At 42.1% G+C, this 18,043-nt stretch overlaps 2 protein-coding genes across 3 annotated transcripts in view; one reads left to right on the top strand and one right to left on the bottom strand.

Annotated features, from left to right (window-relative positions):
* Nucleotides 1–1,998: 1,998 nt before the first annotated feature.
* On the top strand, nt 1,999–9,630 carry si:dkey-202e17.1 (uncharacterized protein LOC555344 homolog). Its single transcript, XM_031279322.2, has 4 exons — nt 1,999–2,103; nt 2,288–2,461; nt 4,842–5,506; nt 9,017–9,630. Exons 2-4 carry the CDS (start codon nt 2,296–2,298, stop codon nt 9,179–9,181), a joined length of 996 nt encoding a protein of 331 aa, XP_031135182.1. The 5' UTR covers nt 1,999–2,103; nt 2,288–2,295; the 3' UTR covers nt 9,182–9,630.
* A 4,378-nt stretch (nt 9,631–14,008) lies between these two features.
* col28a1a (collagen, type XXVIII, alpha 1a) overlaps nt 14,009–18,043 on the bottom strand; it is a 43,899-nt gene continuing 39,864 nt past the window's right edge. For both annotated transcript variants that reach the window (XM_031279328.2, XM_035992871.1), the window contains exons 34-35: nt 16,488–16,737; nt 14,009–14,621 (exon numbers count right to left, since the gene is read on the bottom strand). In XM_031279328.2, coding sequence (XP_031135188.1) covers nt 14,449–14,621; nt 16,488–16,737 — 423 coding nt within the window. In that variant the 3' untranslated portion in view covers nt 14,009–14,448. The remainder of the gene's footprint in view (nt 14,622–16,487; nt 16,738–18,043) is intronic.

Genomic DNA, 18,043 nt, shown 5'->3' with positions numbered 1-18,043 from the left:
TGCTCTGAACAGAAAAATGAGACACAAGGCAACCACAAACAGTTTTAAAAACCTTTGTAACTTGTCAGTCGGAGTCTGTTGGGCCCCAGCTTTTGAATTGTGTTGGTTCAAAATAAAATACTCTTCAGAACAAGTTCATCATTTGTGAATGTGTCTCTTAAATCAGAAAACCAGACGCGTTTAACAAAATCAAAATCATTGAACAAGTGTATTTTGTCAGGTAATTATGACATTTAACCAATATCTGAGATGTGTAAAATACTATTTGACTGAAATGGTTATCAGAAATAATCTCAATCTCAATAATTTGTTATTTAAAAAAAGCCAAATGTTTGACTAAAACTTGACTAAGATATACTGAGTTCTCTTTTGTCTAAAACTAGACTAAAATGACGAGACTTTTAGTCGACTAAAATTGACTAACAAAATAAGATATGTGAATGACTAAATATGACTAAAGGACATTTGGCACAAGACTAAGACCATAGACAGTTGAAGACATGGTCCACCAGATCCCGTGTCTCTGGACGGAGACCAGTGAAGGATATTAGAAGCACTTTTCCGGTGAGCGCTGAGCGTTACTGAGCAGCCTCCAACTAAGAGAGACGACGTAAATGTGACGTGAGCAACCTGTCTGAAAGTTGGAAGTCTTCTGGTAGCTGTGCCAAGAGAAATCTCAATCATTCCCAATCTAGCAGAGACGGAGAGCGTAGGTATATGTAAGGAGATAACATAGACACAGGCTAATTATTGATCACTAAAATGATAGTTAACATTAGTAATTAAACTTAAACAGCTAATGGAAGTCCAAACTGCCTGAGAGCTTCTCCTGTACTATACGGTAATTCCTCTACTATGAGACAGTAAGTCTCGTGGTTATGACCCAATCGTTAGCCTATTTTTATAAAAACGTCTGCTACGGAGCCATAACGTGAGGTACAAGGTAATGGAGCCTTTTATACATTGTCGTGTTTCTTTAGAAATAAACAATGGACAAATAGAGTCTTTAAACTCTTCAGATGTAAAGTTATTCTCTGTCAAAGTGACGTCAGAATGAATGGCAGTCAATGGGATGCTAACGGGAGGTGATGGCTTGTTAGCATCAAAATGGCGCCATAGGAGCTACGCGTTGTGGAGAGAGGCTTACTCCCTTGACTAATACTAAGACTAAATTAAAAATAGGTGACAAAATGAACACTACTTCGCTATTGGTTTACCCTCTCGAGGCACCCTGAAAAAGATTTCTGCACTCACCGCCTAATCAGGGGGTAGCACCCTAAGGCATCCGCCCCCTATAAAGCCCCAGTACATGTGTTGCTCGCCTCCGTTTTTTACTCAGCCACCTTGAGTTATATCTGCGATCATATTTGTTGTCACCATCGGGTGTCACATAGTTATGGCTTCGACTAAGAACTGCGCTTCTTGCTCTTCTGCTCCGATGCCGCGCAACCTCCACGATGATTGTTTTTTATGCCTCGGGCAGCGGCATCAACTGGCGGCAGACACCTGCCCCTCTTGCATCGCGATCCTCCAATTTAGCCGGGACCGTCCATCTCCCCGTCGCTAGCCCGGAGCTAGCGAAGGAGGACGAGGCGGCTCGGCCCAAAGCCTGGGCGGATTACGATGAGGAGGATGACAAGCGTTGTTATGAGGAGGACGACCCGACCACCCTCTTTCAGGAAGATATCGTTCTGTCGGACCACCGCTACCCCCTCGATGACCTTCCCGGCCTTTTTGCCTCGGCCACCGAGAGGATGCAGATCCCTCTGCCCAGCGTAAGATTTTGGAATGTTACAAATTCCAACACAGCACTTTGTTTTAATGCTTAAAGTATTATTACTTTAAGCAAAGTAAAAAAGGTTATATAGTAATCTCTGAAATAGTTTGAGCCATTATCATTAGGTAGGTGACGCTTGATTGATGTCTACCCCCCCTTGATGACGTCAGGATGTGTTTATATTAGCTCCGCCTGTCATGAATCAGACACATAGCGGAAGCAGCTGTGTGGGAGCAGCGGCTCTGACTGTATTTGTTGTGTGCACGCTGCATCTCTTGTCTGAAGGGAAGACAGAAAGGGTTGGGGCTCATCCTAGACCAGGTAAAATCATTTCTGATGGTTATTATTCACATAGCTTAATTATTTACTGCCCTTCCATTATTTAAGGTTCTATTGTAGTAAGTTATCAGTTTAGCTTCTGCCCATGGCAGCTGTCCAAATGACTAAATCTTTCAGTTAGTGAATGAACTGCACAATTTGACTAATTCCACATTGTGTCTGACCGGTAAATCAGGAGGATGAGTCGCACTGTGTCTAAATTATTATTCTTCACCGCTGGAATGATGATGGGATTTCTTTCCATTCGCTTTCTGTCGGACCCAAACTTTTCAACAGAAGTAGGGTCATATTTCATGAGGGCTGTAAAGCATGAGGTCAAACACGGTTTACAGCATGTACATACAGGTAGGCATTGTCTTAAGAGTTTATTTAATTGTGTTTTTATTTATGCATGTCTTATGGCTGATGTCTTTGTTTTTCCTTTTCAATTAAAGCAGTAGTTCTTGGTGTCGAAATTGTCCGTTAAAAACAATTTCCCTAAAAGGTGAAATCAATGCATAATATCTGTATCAAATATTGTTAAATACATGTTATGTTGTGTTGATTTATTTAAAATGGACATTTCCTTTCAAATGTGGACTGCTTTCCTTGAATGCCAAAAATCAGTTACTGTAATCACTTCAGGTACTGTAATGCCAAACAGGACAGGTGACTCCCAACCTTCTTACAAAATCTTTTGAACAATGGCAAGGCTTTTTTTCTTTTTTTTTAAAGGAGGAGGGGAGCAAATTCAACAGGAAAAATAAATCCAGATTGATTATGAATCCATTTACAGTTCTTCTTTTCTGTCTTTCTCGAGTTATGTTGGTTAAACTGCTGCGGTATTAGGATGTTATTGTTAAAGGAATTATGATTCTTTGAGTTTTGTTAATCATTTGAACATTTTATGTATGCATCATGTTCAAAAATGCTCAAATGGTCACTGAGCTGTGATATGGAAATGTAGTCAGAGGCCCATGTCGTTTTATTATCTCTGGTGACAGGAACTAGGCATTTTGTAGACCGGATGGAAACACCATGTATGTGGACTGAATGTGAACTGATGTATATGTCCAGGTCAACAGTGGGGGAAAAATACTGTCTTATAGGACACAGAGGACTGTTGCTTGAGGATTTTTGTCCAGTGATAATAGAATCTCTCCACTCTGGGAAGGTGGCGCTGCATTTGAAAAAATGCTGCGCGTCAAAAAGTTGGCCGATGCCCATCTTTATGCAAATGAATCCGTTGAACGCGACGCGACTATCCAGTAGAAGTAGACGAAAATCTTTTAAACTGACCTTTGTCAATCTGAAATGAAGACAGATTCAGCAACTGCACGGCCTATTTCTCTCTTAAAATGTTTTCAGAAACACGTTTCGGTGAACTATTTTCGTAAAATACTAGATGGTATTCTCAACGAGCCATCATGACACTCTTGTTAAAATTCTCTAGAAACCAGACCCATGTCACGCATTCGTCCAATCAGCTGCCGGTCAGGGGCGTGGAGCATCAACCATGGATGTATGACGTCGCGACACCACGCTTCAGTCGTGTCGGTCAAATGGATCTGTACCGTGAGGCGTCCTTTCCCCGTTGTTTTCCTAATCACAACTGTCCCGTTATTGTCGCGCGTCTCCCTTCGCCGCCTCCCGGCGTGTGTGGCGTCCTTTCCCCGTTGTGTTTTCCCTAAACCCAACCTCTGCCATCCCGTTATTGTCGCGCGTCCCCCGCGGCCGTCTCCCGGCGTGTGAGGCGTCCTTTCCCCGTTGTTTTTTTCCAAAACCCAACCTCTGTATAGATGGTTCCCATTTCGCGCTGGCTACCACGAAAAAAACAAGATAAACGTGTTGTTGTACACGAATCAATAGATTAAAAATAACGTGACAATTACACAAACTGCCGTGAGACCGTGTTGTGCATGTATATACCTTAATCGGGGTAATCTGGGGTTATATACTACGCTGCAGTGGTTTTTGACCCCAAAATAGAAGAGGGCAGTTGGAAGCAACAGCACCAAAAACAACGCAAGCTTTAAACCTTTAAACCCACTGTGGACTTCGCCATGGCAAGAACTATCAAGCACAAAGTCGTCTGAAAAGTCGTCCATGTTCTCCCCGCTTTGCAAGTTGTTGTTTTTGAAGAAAAAGCTTATTCCGACCAGTTGTACATTGGAACAGCGCCACCTACTGTACCAGAGGTAGAGTTACTCCTGTCATTCTTCTCATTCTTCCCCGCTCATGTATGAGTATGTGAGAACTGGATAAGCCTGGTTACTCACTTATGGTCTTACCCCGGTTACTGCTGTGCAGTGTGCAAATAAACAAACTGAGTGACTTATTAGAAATGGTTGGCAGTATTGTTACCATAAGAATGTTTCATCACAGTAGTGAAACTGGTATACCAGCATATCACTAGCGGAGACCGGGGATAGATGTACCATTTTTGACATTTGTGTCTGTATCTTGGAGCTCTGTTAAAGGTGCTCTAAGCGATGTTGGGTGACGTTACTTCTTGTTGACATTCAAAGTATTTTCAAACAAAACGAAGACTAGCTCGCTCCTCCCTCCTCCTCATCCCGTTCCCTCCCTTGTGTGCTTCAGCGCACTAGATTGGTCTGCTATTAAATGGTGTAGCGGTCATCTCTGCAACCCAAACAGAAAATGCATGGTTTACTCTCAAACACAAGGAGGAAAATGTTACAATTTACTCACACATTTCTGATACTTTGTTCTGACATGTTTCCAGTTAAGAACAAGAGCTCGGCAGATAATTCCCCTCACACAACACGGATCTTGTGCTGGATCATGACGGGCCCCAACAACTTGGAATCTCGCACCAAGCACATCAAGGAAACATGGGCCAAGCGCTGCAACAAAGTGCTGTACATGAGCTCCGTCAAGACTGACTTCCCCACTGTGGAGCTGAACGTGAGCGAGGGGAGGGACAACCTGTACTGGAAGACCATCCGAGCCTTTCAGTATGTCCACCAGCACCACCTGGACCAAGCAGACTGGTTCCTGAAGGCAGATGATGACACCTTCGTGGTCATGGAGAATCTACGCTACATCTTGTCCAAATATGATCCAGAAAAGCCGTTATACCTGGGCAGAAGGTTTACCCCCTTCATCAGGCAAGGCTACATGAGTGGAGGAGCAGGTTATGTCCTCAGTAAGGAAGCACTGAGGAGATTTGTCACAGGGTTTAATACTGGGCAATGCACCCACTTCTCCACCTTAGAGGACATGGCTCTGGGCAAATGTATGGAGACGATGGAGGTGAAGCCCGCTGACTCCAGAGATGTGAAGGGGAGACAAACATTTCATCCTTATCCTCCAGACCATTACCTGGTCAGACAGCCCCCAAGACCACGGCCTTGGTATCTGATTTACGACCACTATACTCCAGTAGAGGTATGCAACACAATACACAAGTTCCTGTTGAGAATCTGGATTTAGACAGAAATCCCATAGTACGAGCTCAGTGTCTCAAGATGCCAGTAAGAAGCCTATCATTCCTGCATTAAAATTAATCCATATCGGACAATTCTGCACCCCACAATTTAAGCGCGCAAGCAAGTAATCAAGTAAAATGTATTTATGAAGCACATTTTATGGACGCAATCACAAAGTGCTTTACGAGACATAAAAAACATACAAGAGAACAGAATCATAATACATATAAAAAAACACAATTGCACACAAAATTACATAATAAAACAAATGGTTGACGGGTCAACCAAACCCCTATCTAAAAAGGTAGGTCTGTATCTGATTTTAACTAGAGAGTCCACAGAAACAGCAGACTGTAAGGGTGGGGGCAGAGGGTTCGAAGCCGGGTGCATGGAACAGGCAGTAACTGTAACCACATTAATAGAGGAGGGAGGCCATTCTGATAGATATTTCCTACCTGACAGAATGAGCGATCCTACTTTTAAGTACATTTATAGAGTAAGTAGTCCACTCTGATAGATATTTCCTACCTGACAGAATGAGCTATCCTACTTTTAAGTACATTTATAGAGTAAGTAGTCCACTCTGATAGATATTTCCTACCTGAAATAATGAGCTACCCTACCTTTAACCACATTAATAGAGGAGGGAGGCCATTCTGATAGATATTTCCTACTTGACAGAATGAGCTATCCTACTTTCAAGATATGAATATATAAATGAATGAAGTAGTTCAGCCACATATGCAGGTGCCTGACCGTGCAATGCTCTATATGCAAGAGTGCGAATTTTTAAAACTGAATCCTGTATGCGACCGGGAGCCAGTGAGGAAACTTAACAGGTGTGAGGCCATCTATTTGACTTAGTGAGTAGACGTGTCAGCATTCTGGATTAACTGAAGACGATCAAGAGCAGGCATACTAAGGGCGTTTTCAAAGCTGTTTGCTCCGGCCCAAATCAGTTGTTGAGTTTGTAAATTTGGAGCGTTTTCACCTTGGTTTGACCTCGTTTCATATGGAGAAAAATCCAAGTGAACCAAAATGTATCAATTCCAAGCCATGAATGAACGTTCACTCCATTTATCGGTCGGATGTGTCTGGGGGCGGGAGCAAGAAAGTAAACACAGGAAGAAGGTCCTATGTTCTGGACGCGAAATTACGAATAAATAAATAAATAAATAAATTAAAAAAAATAAAGAGAAGATGGTAATCAGAGGGTGGGCAAGTCCCAGGATGAAAAATGGATCTAATAGCAATAGTTTTGTGTGTCAGCATGCTAATACTTGCTGTTTAGCACAAACACAAAGTACTGCTGAGGCTGATGTCATTAGTTTTGCAGGTATTCAATCATAAACCAATGTATTTGACAAACTACTAAAACAAACATTATCCGTACAAAATGTTGTTGAGATGAAGTTGAGATGTTTCACTTGCCGCGTTGGCAATGCATATGCCCGAGTAGTGTAGTAAATATTAATATGCTGAATTTTAGCGATATTTTTTTGATGAGATTGTGATGTCTTTATCATCCAGTTAAGACTTCCTCCATGACAATTTATGACATTGAAAATAATAATACATTTAATAGACAATATTAATATGCAGTACAACTCATTTATTTATATCAGGATTTCTTTTATTGCCATATTTCACCAACAACTAAAGCATTACTTAAAGTGTCTATATGTAACTTTCAGTCTGTGTTGATTCTTGCGGCCCCTTTGGACTGAAGCGGTAGTGTTTTTACCACACCTGCTGTCCTAAAGCTCTTTTCTTTGCTGTATTAGGCCGGCGACAGACTGGATACGTGGCGTGAGCGTGGCGTTTCTGTTGCGTGTCAGTTGCGGGGCAGCTGCGTGGACATTTCTATGTCTTTACACACCAGAAACGTGTCTGATGCGGTGCTGCTGCTGCTAGCCTTGTCTGGACACATGTTTCCCATTGATAAAATGAAATACCATGTTAAACATAAATATATAATATAAAATATATACTGATCTGATTACAGCAAAGACAACGTCGGCAGTATTGAATGCAAAATAGGCTACAGAATATTTCGTTCTGTATTGACAGGTGCAATATTTGAAAATCAATTTTTTTTTTTTTAATTACATTTATATCTGCATTTATGTCAAAACCTAGAGACTTTCAAACATCAACATGTCATTTATTAATATGTATTTGTGTCAAAATGACATATAAACATCTTTTTGTATTCTATGTTGCCTGGAAACCCTAACCCTAACCCTAACGCTTGTGTGTCGCGTGAAAAATAGGCGTCGATCCTATTTCTAGCAGGCTCGAGCCGCGCCGAAAACGTGCGTGTCATGCAGGCAGTGTGTAAGCTCTAACCTGTTACCATGGGAGCTGAAATATAAACGGACACGCGACGCAGCTGACACGCTCACGCCACGCAGCCAGTCTGTCACCGGCCTTACCCACTGTAGATTACTGAGTTAGAGTTACCGGGAGGTCATATAGTTGTGATGAATGTTTTGCTCAGACAGAAAATCATTCATTTACAATAAGAGAATAAGTTACAGATGCATCGTTGCATTTCAAGTGTTGCATACGGTAACTTAGCCTACTTTGGATGTCTGGTGAGATAAACCAGGTAACGTTATCACTGTCACTGTGTCACGAGCCAAAGCATTAAGAGATTGTTGTAGCAACCAACGTAATAATAACTTAAAGATAATTTAAAGATTAATATAGTGCATTTCATGAAACCCGACGCTTTACACAGGTACAGGCTATTTTTATGAATGAAATAGAAATACTACATACCTGATGGCCAATTTGTAGTCAGTTCTGAATAATTTACAATCTCATAATTGGCTCAGGCTGTTAAAATCTCAACCGAGATTGACTCGGGTTTTTTGCCCGTCGTCTGTCACTCTCCCTTTTATCTTTTAGTTGTTCTTCAGTTCATTTCCTTTTTTTCCTGTGATAGTCCTGCCCCAGTATCAGCCATAACTACAGCAGATAACTTCTAAAATAACATTAAAATACAATTAGGCCTATATAAATATATCTCCTGCTACACTTTACCTGGCTGGATACACTAACAGGCTTTTCCGGTGTTACAGTGAAATCTGTGACCCGTCAGAATGTGTGCTCTGTAGTGCCGTCTAATTGCCGAAATCGGACCTGGGCAAAGGCATTAATAAAAAACTGTATAAAAAAAGCGTCCTTTTTGCTGTTAGTCTCGTTTGCTGTTACAGGTCAGTTATGATCATCAGATGGAACATTACACCGTTTCAGAAACATTCAAAAGTTACATATAGGTACTTTAATACTTTAATAATACTTTAGGTTGCAAAGACTGGTGTTATTGTTACATTTACTTGTGCAGAGGATGGAAGCTCATGGTACTCATCCAACATCCAAGCCTGCTGAGTCACCACTGGCTTCCTGCTGTTTGAGCAGTCTGGACTCTACCTGCTAAGGGTTTCTCTCTCTTTCTCTCCAGGGTCCAGGTTGCTGCTCAGATTTTGTTGTGTCCTTTCACTACATTTATCCTGTCCAGCAGTACGTTTTGGAGTACCTGACGTACCACCTGCGGCCGTATGGATACAAGTACAGATTTAATCCGGATAGTGAAGAAGAATTTAACACAACAACTATGTCCACATAAAATGTTGGAGTGCGCACAACAACCTCTGCACTAATTGGAAGAGGGGTCAGGTGTATCAGCAGGTTTTAGAGCCAAGCTTAACTTTTTTTTTTTTACCATAATATGTTTAGTTCTCCCCCACCATTAACTTTATAATTTCAGATTTTGTAAAAGATGTTTTGATTCCCTCCACCTGCTCAAGTTTTCCTACCCAGGTCTGATTTCAACTGTGAGAACTTTGTTCATGATGTTTGGGTGTGTGAGTGGGTCTGTTTTACTAAGCTGTTACTTTGTATGACATAAGAAACAAAGAAATGTAAGGAAATATCCAATTTTAACATGAAAAGAGCCTTCAATCTGTCTTCCTTATTTTGGTCTTACAGTGGCAATGCTACTGTATTTTAAGAATCATGTCTGTGTTTTCTGTGTATATTCTAAGTTGTCAGAAAGAAAGTGTAGAAAAGAATGAAGCGTAGCGTAAGTTCTGGCAGGTCACCATGTGTTCATGGACATCGGAAAAACGTTTTTCCGAGTGAAAACGTCATCATTCACGTCCCTTCCTGTGGGAATCAGAGGCGGGAAACTCGGGCCAGATTTTGCTAACCAAGTGTCCCAGTTGTGTAGTATGGCAGCAGCAAGGGTAAACCACACTATTTGACTGCGACAGATGATTTTTTTAAATAAAAGAAAAGATGCAAGGGCAAGGGTGTCAAACATAGGGCCCGTGAGCCATAACCGGCCCGCCAAAGGGTCCAATCAGGCCCACTGGCTGACTGGGCAAAGTGTGAAAATTGCAGAGAAGTAATTAATTCCAATTCCAAATGTACCTCTTTAATTTTATTGGGGGGTCCCGACCCCCAGGTTGAGATCCACTGATCTAAATGAAAGAAATTAGATTTTATTTACTGAAAAGAAAATGTTTATTTTGTTGAACTACCATGTTCTAAGTTTACTATTCCTTCTGGCACTTTTACAGTGTTAAACAATAAAACAATATATTTTACAGTCAAGTGTGTCTCTTTCCATACAACATTCATCATAATGGAGGTTAACAGATTTGTGTTAAGATGAAGTAAAACAACTACAGAGCTTAAGAAATGAACACTGAAGTAGCTACAACATAGTGTAAAAATACTACACCTGTGTGTTTAGTTATTAAGATGCCCTTAAAGGCATCGCTGCTTTGAGGACAAATCTTAAAGAAACACCTACAAACAGTGACCCACACAAACAAGATATAACCAGACAACTCCCAGAATGCAATACCCTAAAATGAAATACAAGTTGTTTTACATAAACTACATCTGTAACAACAGTAACTATATTCACATTGCAGGTGACAGGGCCTCAATTCTGATGTTTTGCCCCTGTGCTCTTTTTTTATATATATATAGTAATAATGTCATGACCTACTTCTTACTGCAATATATCATTAAAATCACTAGATTTACACACAATGTTAATAATTCAGAAATGATTTGCCATAGTAATAGACAGAAACATATATACTCCTTACCACGTGTCAAACTCAAGGCCTGCGGGCCAAATCCGGCCCCAAACCAAAGGACAAACCAAAAGGACAGACAGGAAACTGTTTTTCAAACTGTAATTACGCGACACTCAGAGCAGAAGTAGTCAGATTTGCTGACTTTAGAAGCAGAGAGTTTTCATATCCAGGCTGTGAAACCAGTTGCTGAGAGTTGGCTAGCTGCTTTTAAAAATGTAATCTAGTTTTGCTTGATTTGCTAAACCCTATGATGGCTAAGAAACTTTTCTGACTTTGGTAGGGCTTTGTGTTGACAAAAATGGGCTTTGTGTTGACAAAAAAGTTGAAGAAAAGCTACAAAAATTCTGAAAAATGTGACAAATGTCAGAAAAAGTGACATGTCGTAATACAGTCAAAGATGCCTGACTTTTTCTGTCTACATGTCTGGCCCTTGGTGTGACTCTCATGCTCCACCCCCGCTCTATACGTTGTCTGTTCACACCTGTGAGTCCTGCCAGGCTGCCTGGAATAGACAGAATGTTTGAATAAACTGATGAATGAAATCTCTTTGTCTGGTGGGGCTTTGGTATTCTATAGCTGACTCTGTCTTGTTTCCTTGTTGCTATTTTTGGACCATTGTTCCATGAAATCCTGCTCACACGGGAGTGACCAACACGACGACGCTGTGGGGACACTTTCAGGGGTGCTGTTTAAACCACCTCCTGGTTTAAATGTGGTTCCATCGCCTCCATAAATCGTTTCTGCTGTTTAGATTTAATGGAATAGTTTGACGTTTTGGGAAATCCTCTTATTTTCTTTCTGGCGAAGGGTTAGGTATTCAGACTGCGACCAACCACACTCATAGGAAATACTCTCTAGACCTACTCTATCTGTAAAGTGTCCTGAGATAACTTATAATTTGACCCTATAAATACAAATAAATCAAATTGAATTGCTGGCTGTAGCTTCATACTTAACGTCCAGACATGACAGTCTTCCTCTGTGGTCTAAAATGTAAAGAAATGAAGTCTGGTTTGTAGAGACGCTGTAATACGTAGTGTATAGATACACAGATGCCAAGTATCGATCTTTTATTATAAATGTGTTGGTCAGTTTGTCTGCTTGACAATCCCATTTTGCAGTAATAAAATTGAAGAGACATTTATCTTTTTAGATAAAGCAGATGTTGACAAAGTTTCCTTTGGGGACATCATTTGAAATTGGTATCGTGTAGTATTGTGATGATATCGTATCGTGAGGCCTCTGGTGAGTCCCACGCCTAATATGTAAAATGTGTCAGGCGTTAGTGATTTTATCATCTCAGAGAACAGTAGGTCTGTGAGACCATGGAAGAAGTAGAACCGGTTTTGCTAACCTGACGGCACTGACTGGGAGCAAACATTGGGAAGTCAGACAAAAAGCACCGAGCCTTGTCCAATGTGCTCCAGGCTCTGTGGATTTTTGATGTGTTTGTGTCTTTTTCTCTCCCCCTGACCCGCCTCCAGACCCCTTACTGTGTTCCAGGACCTCCTGGTTTACAACCGACGCTCTGAATACAACACATGACATGTACTAAACTCACACAGTAATAGAAAACCATTCCCCAGTCTAGAATTGTATTTCATGTTTTTCTCCCCAACCATCTGGCGACACCCAGAAATTATCTCACGACCCCCTTGGGGGGTCCCGACCCCGAAGTTGAGAACCACTGGGTTAGAAAAGCCGTGCGCTGAAATCAGTGGGGAGTTAAAGCTGATTGGTCCGGGGGTCTGTATCACAAAGTGAGATTAGTGGGTTAGTCAACTATCTTTGGTTTGAACTCTGGTATCACAAAGCTGGATCCCTTTTAACCGGGGCAGATCACCATGGTAACCTATGCTGCACGGCTAACCTGCACAGGAGCAGGTTAGCTTCAGATCTGACAGCCTGACTACTGACCAATCAGATCCCTGGAAGACCTTATTCCTATCCCGACCTGGACATACATACTGCCATAACAATAGAGTGATGACTAATAACATCAGTGGAATCACTTTGCTGTTCCATAATAATGATATAACTACATCAAATGTGAGAGATAGAAGACTCTGGGTTTAAAACAGACCGAGGGACTTTACCACACTGACAGACTAATGAATGGCACACACTGCTTATTAAATTGAATATAAATCTGATGTTTCACTCAGACAGACCGTATCAGGCATTCAAATCTTGTCTTTAAGTTAATCATGAAGGGAAAATGATCCATCTATGTATCATCTACTCCGTACTCACTAATTAATGCGACAATATTTATAACGGCCCATTTAATATTTGGATATTCCTCATTTTTCTACAGCTACTCTATACAATTTCTGCGATGACAGTATATTGGGTTATTCTCCTTGTGGTTTATCGCATGCCATATTGTAGATCATATTGTACAAGAAGCCAAAATGGGTTTGGCTGGCGTCTCCCTTAGCGATAGGGTGGGAAGCTCAGGAGGGTCCAGCTGGGAGGAGGCCTAGGGGGGAGACCCAGGACCCACCCTGGCCTGGGAACGCCTCGGGATCCCCCAGTCAGAGCTGGTTCATGTGGCTCGGGAAGGGAAGGTTTGGGGTCCCCTGCTGGGGCTGCTGCCCCCCCGACCCGACCCCGGATAAGTGGTTAAAGATAGATGAGTGATATTACACTGGGAACGCACCGCCCGCGTTAAGTGTCGCGTAGCGTAGCTACGTGCCTGATCGTGTGCCTGGCCTTTCACACGTATTTCTACGCACTGGTCACAAAGCGATCCTCTCTCTCTCTCTCTCTCTCTCTCTCTCTCTCTCTCTGATAGAAAGACACATGATGAGTGGGGAAAACTGTGGTAATTGTAGCCTGTATGTGGCTATATGTGGCTGTGTTTGGCTGTGTGTGTGTGTGTGTGTGTGTGACTCTCTCTGTCCGTCCGTCAGTCTCTCTCTCCGTGTGCCTGATCGCGTGTCTCGCTGTGAGAAGTCAAGACAGCCCAAATCACCATGAACCTGGCTGTTTTACATTGAGATGTTATATTTTTGTAAAGTATCCGGCTGCACTGTGGTCTTCCTGTACGTGATTACCTGCCTGGCTCGACACATTCACTCGTGTATCGCATAAAAAATAGAGGAGACGCCGAAACTATCGCTGCAACGAGTAGGGTGAACGGACAGATTGAATAATACGGGTGGCAGAATAAAAATAGCTGCGCTACACTGCAATATGTATATGTTTTGGCTGTTATAGTACGTTCTCTACTCATGGTACTGAAGAATTTGAATGTGCTGGAAGAGCTTAAGTAAACCAGCTTTGTGATATCAGTTACCCAGGATCACCACTGTTGAAGCTGACGTGGCTTTGTGATGCCCCTGGTTTTTCCAGTCCAGTGTAAAGAGGAATTAGGCTTAGTGTTTGCATGGAGGACAATGAGGCAACAACAAAGAAAGGAAAAACAAAAGCATTTGAGTTTGGGGACAACATTTTGAACCAGCCCTGTGACACTCCTGTCAGCTTGTATTATTTTTGAGTTATATATTTAGGTTTAAATCCAAGAGCAGATAGAAGTATTGTCCAAATGATCAGACAGTTAGTACATGTGCAGCAGTTCAAAACTGAGCAGGAGCACCTGCAGTGTGAACGTAGCCTGAGAGACACTGAGGAGGGCCAAGTCTGACTTCATCACCGTGTGGTTCAGAGTGAGAGCACAGCAGCAGCTGCTGGCCTGCTTCATCAGTCTATTGCGTTCCTCAGTGGTAATGGAGCATGTTAGCTTTGCACACACCCTTCTCTCCAAACTCACAGTCTGTTACGTGTAGACACAGGAATTCTTGCAGCCGGCTTCAGTCTCAAAGTTGTTTGCATTGCCCTGACAACCTCCGTACCAGAACTGAGCGCAGGAGTTGGCCTCGGGGTCGTAGTACCACCGGACTACGTACTGCCGACAGGGACCTGGGTCCAGAGGCTGACTGCACCCCCGATCTGGAAGGACAAGAAGGGTGCAATAAATGAGTTGTTTGGCTTAGATGAATAAACCACTACCGTCATTTCAACTGCATTTCACTGTTCTGTCACGTGGCAGATCATAACCTGCCGACACACCCTGGAGTGATGGAGATAAAGTTCAAACAGAGGACACTGAAGAAAAACAACCTGGCTGAATCTAAGTGGACTCTTTACTAGTTACTTCATTCCTAGTCTGGATCAACAGAAGTACATTTCCAGGATAAAGCCTGACATCCACGCGCAGGATGTACGCTCTCTGTGTGTCGCCGTTCTCAAACTCTGTTCACGTCGGGAAACAACAACAACCTCCAGCTGGCGAGCTACACGCTGAAAATGGCAAGTTTTAAAGTAAATGTGGATGGTGCAACAAGACAGGCCTGCTTGGTTCTTTCAGATAATGATTGTAAAGATTTACAAAGAATATGTTTAGGACATTTCCTCTCTAACTGGGAGGTTTTGGGACTGATTGGTGGGCTTGCTGTGGAGGAGTACACACGGAGATACACTGGTAAGAGCCAATGAGATTTAACCATGTATCAGCTAATTTAAATAGCTCACGTTACTGTATTGTGTCAACAGTTAACTTCATTTAATATTATATGTGGCATTTTCTTTTGCAGGATAGAAATGTTCCACCAGAAAAGTTCCTTCCTGAGAGCCAACATCGCTGGGTCCGGAGCTTAGCGGCGAAGACCATTGGGATTGGTTTAAAGAAATGCAAACAACCCAGAGCGTTTTTCCTCCTATCCCAGAATGTATGCGTGGAGTAGCCAGACCTTGCTCCACAGCGCTGTGGAGATAGGTCTAGCATGCGGAACTACTTTTTCCCTACACATTCCAAATTGTAAAGCTCAGCTCCTTATAATCTATTCAAAAGTGGAAGAAGTATTCAGATCCTTTACTTTAGTATAAGTAGAAATACTACAATTTTTCAACTTTTTTTACAACTTGCACTGAAGTAGAACAAGCGTATTATCAGTAAAATATAAGTATCAAAAGTAAAAGTACACCCTTGAGTGTTATATTATTATGTATGATATTATTGGATCATTATTTCAGATGCATTAATGTGTAAGGAGCTTTTACTTTTGTACATAATCAAACGCACGTATAAATTGATTACGTTGATCTGTGTATGTTAAAGGTTCAGTAGCTAACTTTTATAAAACTAACTGTCGTATTTGCTGAAACTGTCACTACATCATGACAGTAGCACATTAGACGAGTTATTATGTTTTCCTTATGCCATTAGGAGAACCAGGGGGAGGCAGAGGGACGGGATTGTTTTCCCCCCACAGATTATCGGATTCATGTAGTACTGTCAGGATATAGTGACAGTTTGAGCAAATGTGATAAAAGTACATCTTTATAAAAGTTACCAACTGTAGCTTTAAATCTAAATATACAAAAGTAACTACAGTAACTAAAACTGGAAACTATGAAATGAATCTAGTGAAATAAAAGTTACAATATCTCCCTCTGAAATGTATGAAGTATGAAGTAACAAACAAATATCTAAATATTGAACTAGTTATGAAATACATTCCACCATACATTTCTGAATCTGTTCTCATCATTTACAAATAATCACAAAAGATATGGACATGGTCACCCCAAAACTTAAACAAAATAAAATAAATGAAGAGAAAAAAGGTGAGGAAGAACTCTGTCCCGGTCTGTTTAGTTTCACTTATCTAACCAAAGGGAATGAGAAAGGGAGGTGGTGAACCAAACTAAACATGTGGTGAACACAACTTTTGAGTTCCTGTCATCTTTTTGTATGCAATACAAGAAGTCGGATTTAAGTGTCATGTACCGAAGGCGTAGTCCACCTGTGTTTACCTGGCAGCGCTGAGTGTGTCAGCGGGGGAGGGGGAGCGCTGGCCGGAGCCTCTGTGCTCTCAGCCTCGTACAGCCAGTCAGTGGGAGTCTCAAGACCCACCACGGAGATGGCCCCGGGGCTCCCAGGAGAGCCCAGCGTGATGTCCGGCAGCTGGTTCCAGGGCTCAGTATCGAGCAGGTTCCCGTCGGGCCGCCGTGCCTCGTGGGACAGTGGAGTCGGGGCGGTTACTGTCTCCACCGGGAGTTCAAGCTGGGAGTAGAGGAGCTCAGATCAGACACTCTTATAGGGCAAACCTTTGATTTTTTTTCCAGGGCTGCCAAAATTAACCTTATAATAACGACTTAACACAAATTCCTTTTTAATGCCACTAATTCTTTTGACGCTCGATTTAACGCACAAGCGCTGTGATTTGGGCCTCAGCCGCTCCGTGGTTTGGGAAATCAGGAAGTGATGCTGCAATAACTAGTGGTGTGCAATATTTGGTATCAATCCGATACCAAGTAAATACAGGGCCAGTATCGCCGATACCGATACGATACCAATACCGATATGATACCGATACGATACATTAAGGTGGATGAATTTTCATGACCTTTAGCCTAAGTGTTTTAGTGATTTAACATTTTGATAATAAGAACCCAGGACAAAATGTTCATATGCTTGAATACATTTGTTGTGTTACCACTGTATGTTACAGCCTTTTTACAAATTATACAGCTTGCCGTTGTTTCATCTTCGGCCTGAAAATATAGCCACACAGCGCTCCTCTTCCTCTCTGCCATTCTTCTGCCCCGTCTCTGTCCTGTATGTGTGTGTGTGCTTCTGGCCGCCATCGGGCCTGGCTGCTTGTTTGCCTGGCGCCGCTGAGTCACGTGACATCAAATTGGAAGAGGGGGGAGGAGGAGCAAAGTGTACCTGCTCCGCGCTGTGACAGGAGCGGTATTTGAAAGCAGCGGGACAGACACCGACAGCCAGGTCGCCTCTTTGATGAAATCGCAGCGGTGCATACTGGAGAGAAACTGAAACTAAAGTATCAATCTCATTATGCTGGTATTGATCAATATCAATACCAACGTTGGTATCGATATTATCGATATTTGGATCGATCCGCCCACCACTAGCAGTAACCTTGTGGACGGCTAGCAGAAGCAAACCTCCTTGAGCAGAAATGGATAAAGAAAAGGGTCTTTTGAATGGCAGGTTAAGTTTCAAAGCCCATCCAGATGGTTCTCTTCACAAGATTATTATATTATACTAGTTATTTGCATGTACTGTCGATGTGAACCGAGTTACCACGGGAGTAGTCCAGTCTCAAATAGGCCTACCACGTGCTGGCCAAGCACACACGGCATACAGTACCTTGGGGTTATTCTACAAAGCTAACGTTAGCTCAAGTTGGCTGGTTGCGGATGATTCAGCAGGGACTAGAAATTCTCTGGATTTCTTTGTAAAAAAATTGGGTTACACTTTACTTGAAGGTATCTACATAAGAGTGACATGATCATGAACACACGGCATACAGTACCTTGGGGTTATTCTGAAGAATATTCTAGAC

Source organism: Sander lucioperca, chromosome 16, assembly GCF_008315115.2.
Source record: "Sander lucioperca isolate FBNREF2018 chromosome 16, SLUC_FBN_1.2, whole genome shotgun sequence".
Taxonomy (NCBI): Eukaryota; Metazoa; Chordata; class Actinopteri; order Perciformes; family Percidae; genus Sander; species Sander lucioperca.
This window is presented reverse-complemented; position numbering and strand designations above follow the sequence as displayed.

Excerpts from the sequence above, each read along its gene's own strand:
- si:dkey-202e17.1 (XM_031279322.2), top strand. The coding sequence starts at position 2,296 with ATGAGTCGCACTGTGTCTAAATTATTATTCTTCACCGCTGGAATGATG. Across the intron at positions 2,462-4,841 it reads TTTACAGCATGTACATACAG|TTAAGAACAAGAGCTCGGCA; the intron begins GTAGGCATTGTC and ends ACATGTTTCCAG. Across the intron at positions 5,507-9,016 it reads ACCACTATACTCCAGTAGAG|GGTCCAGGTTGCTGCTCAGA; the intron begins GTATGCAACACA and ends CTTTCTCTCCAG.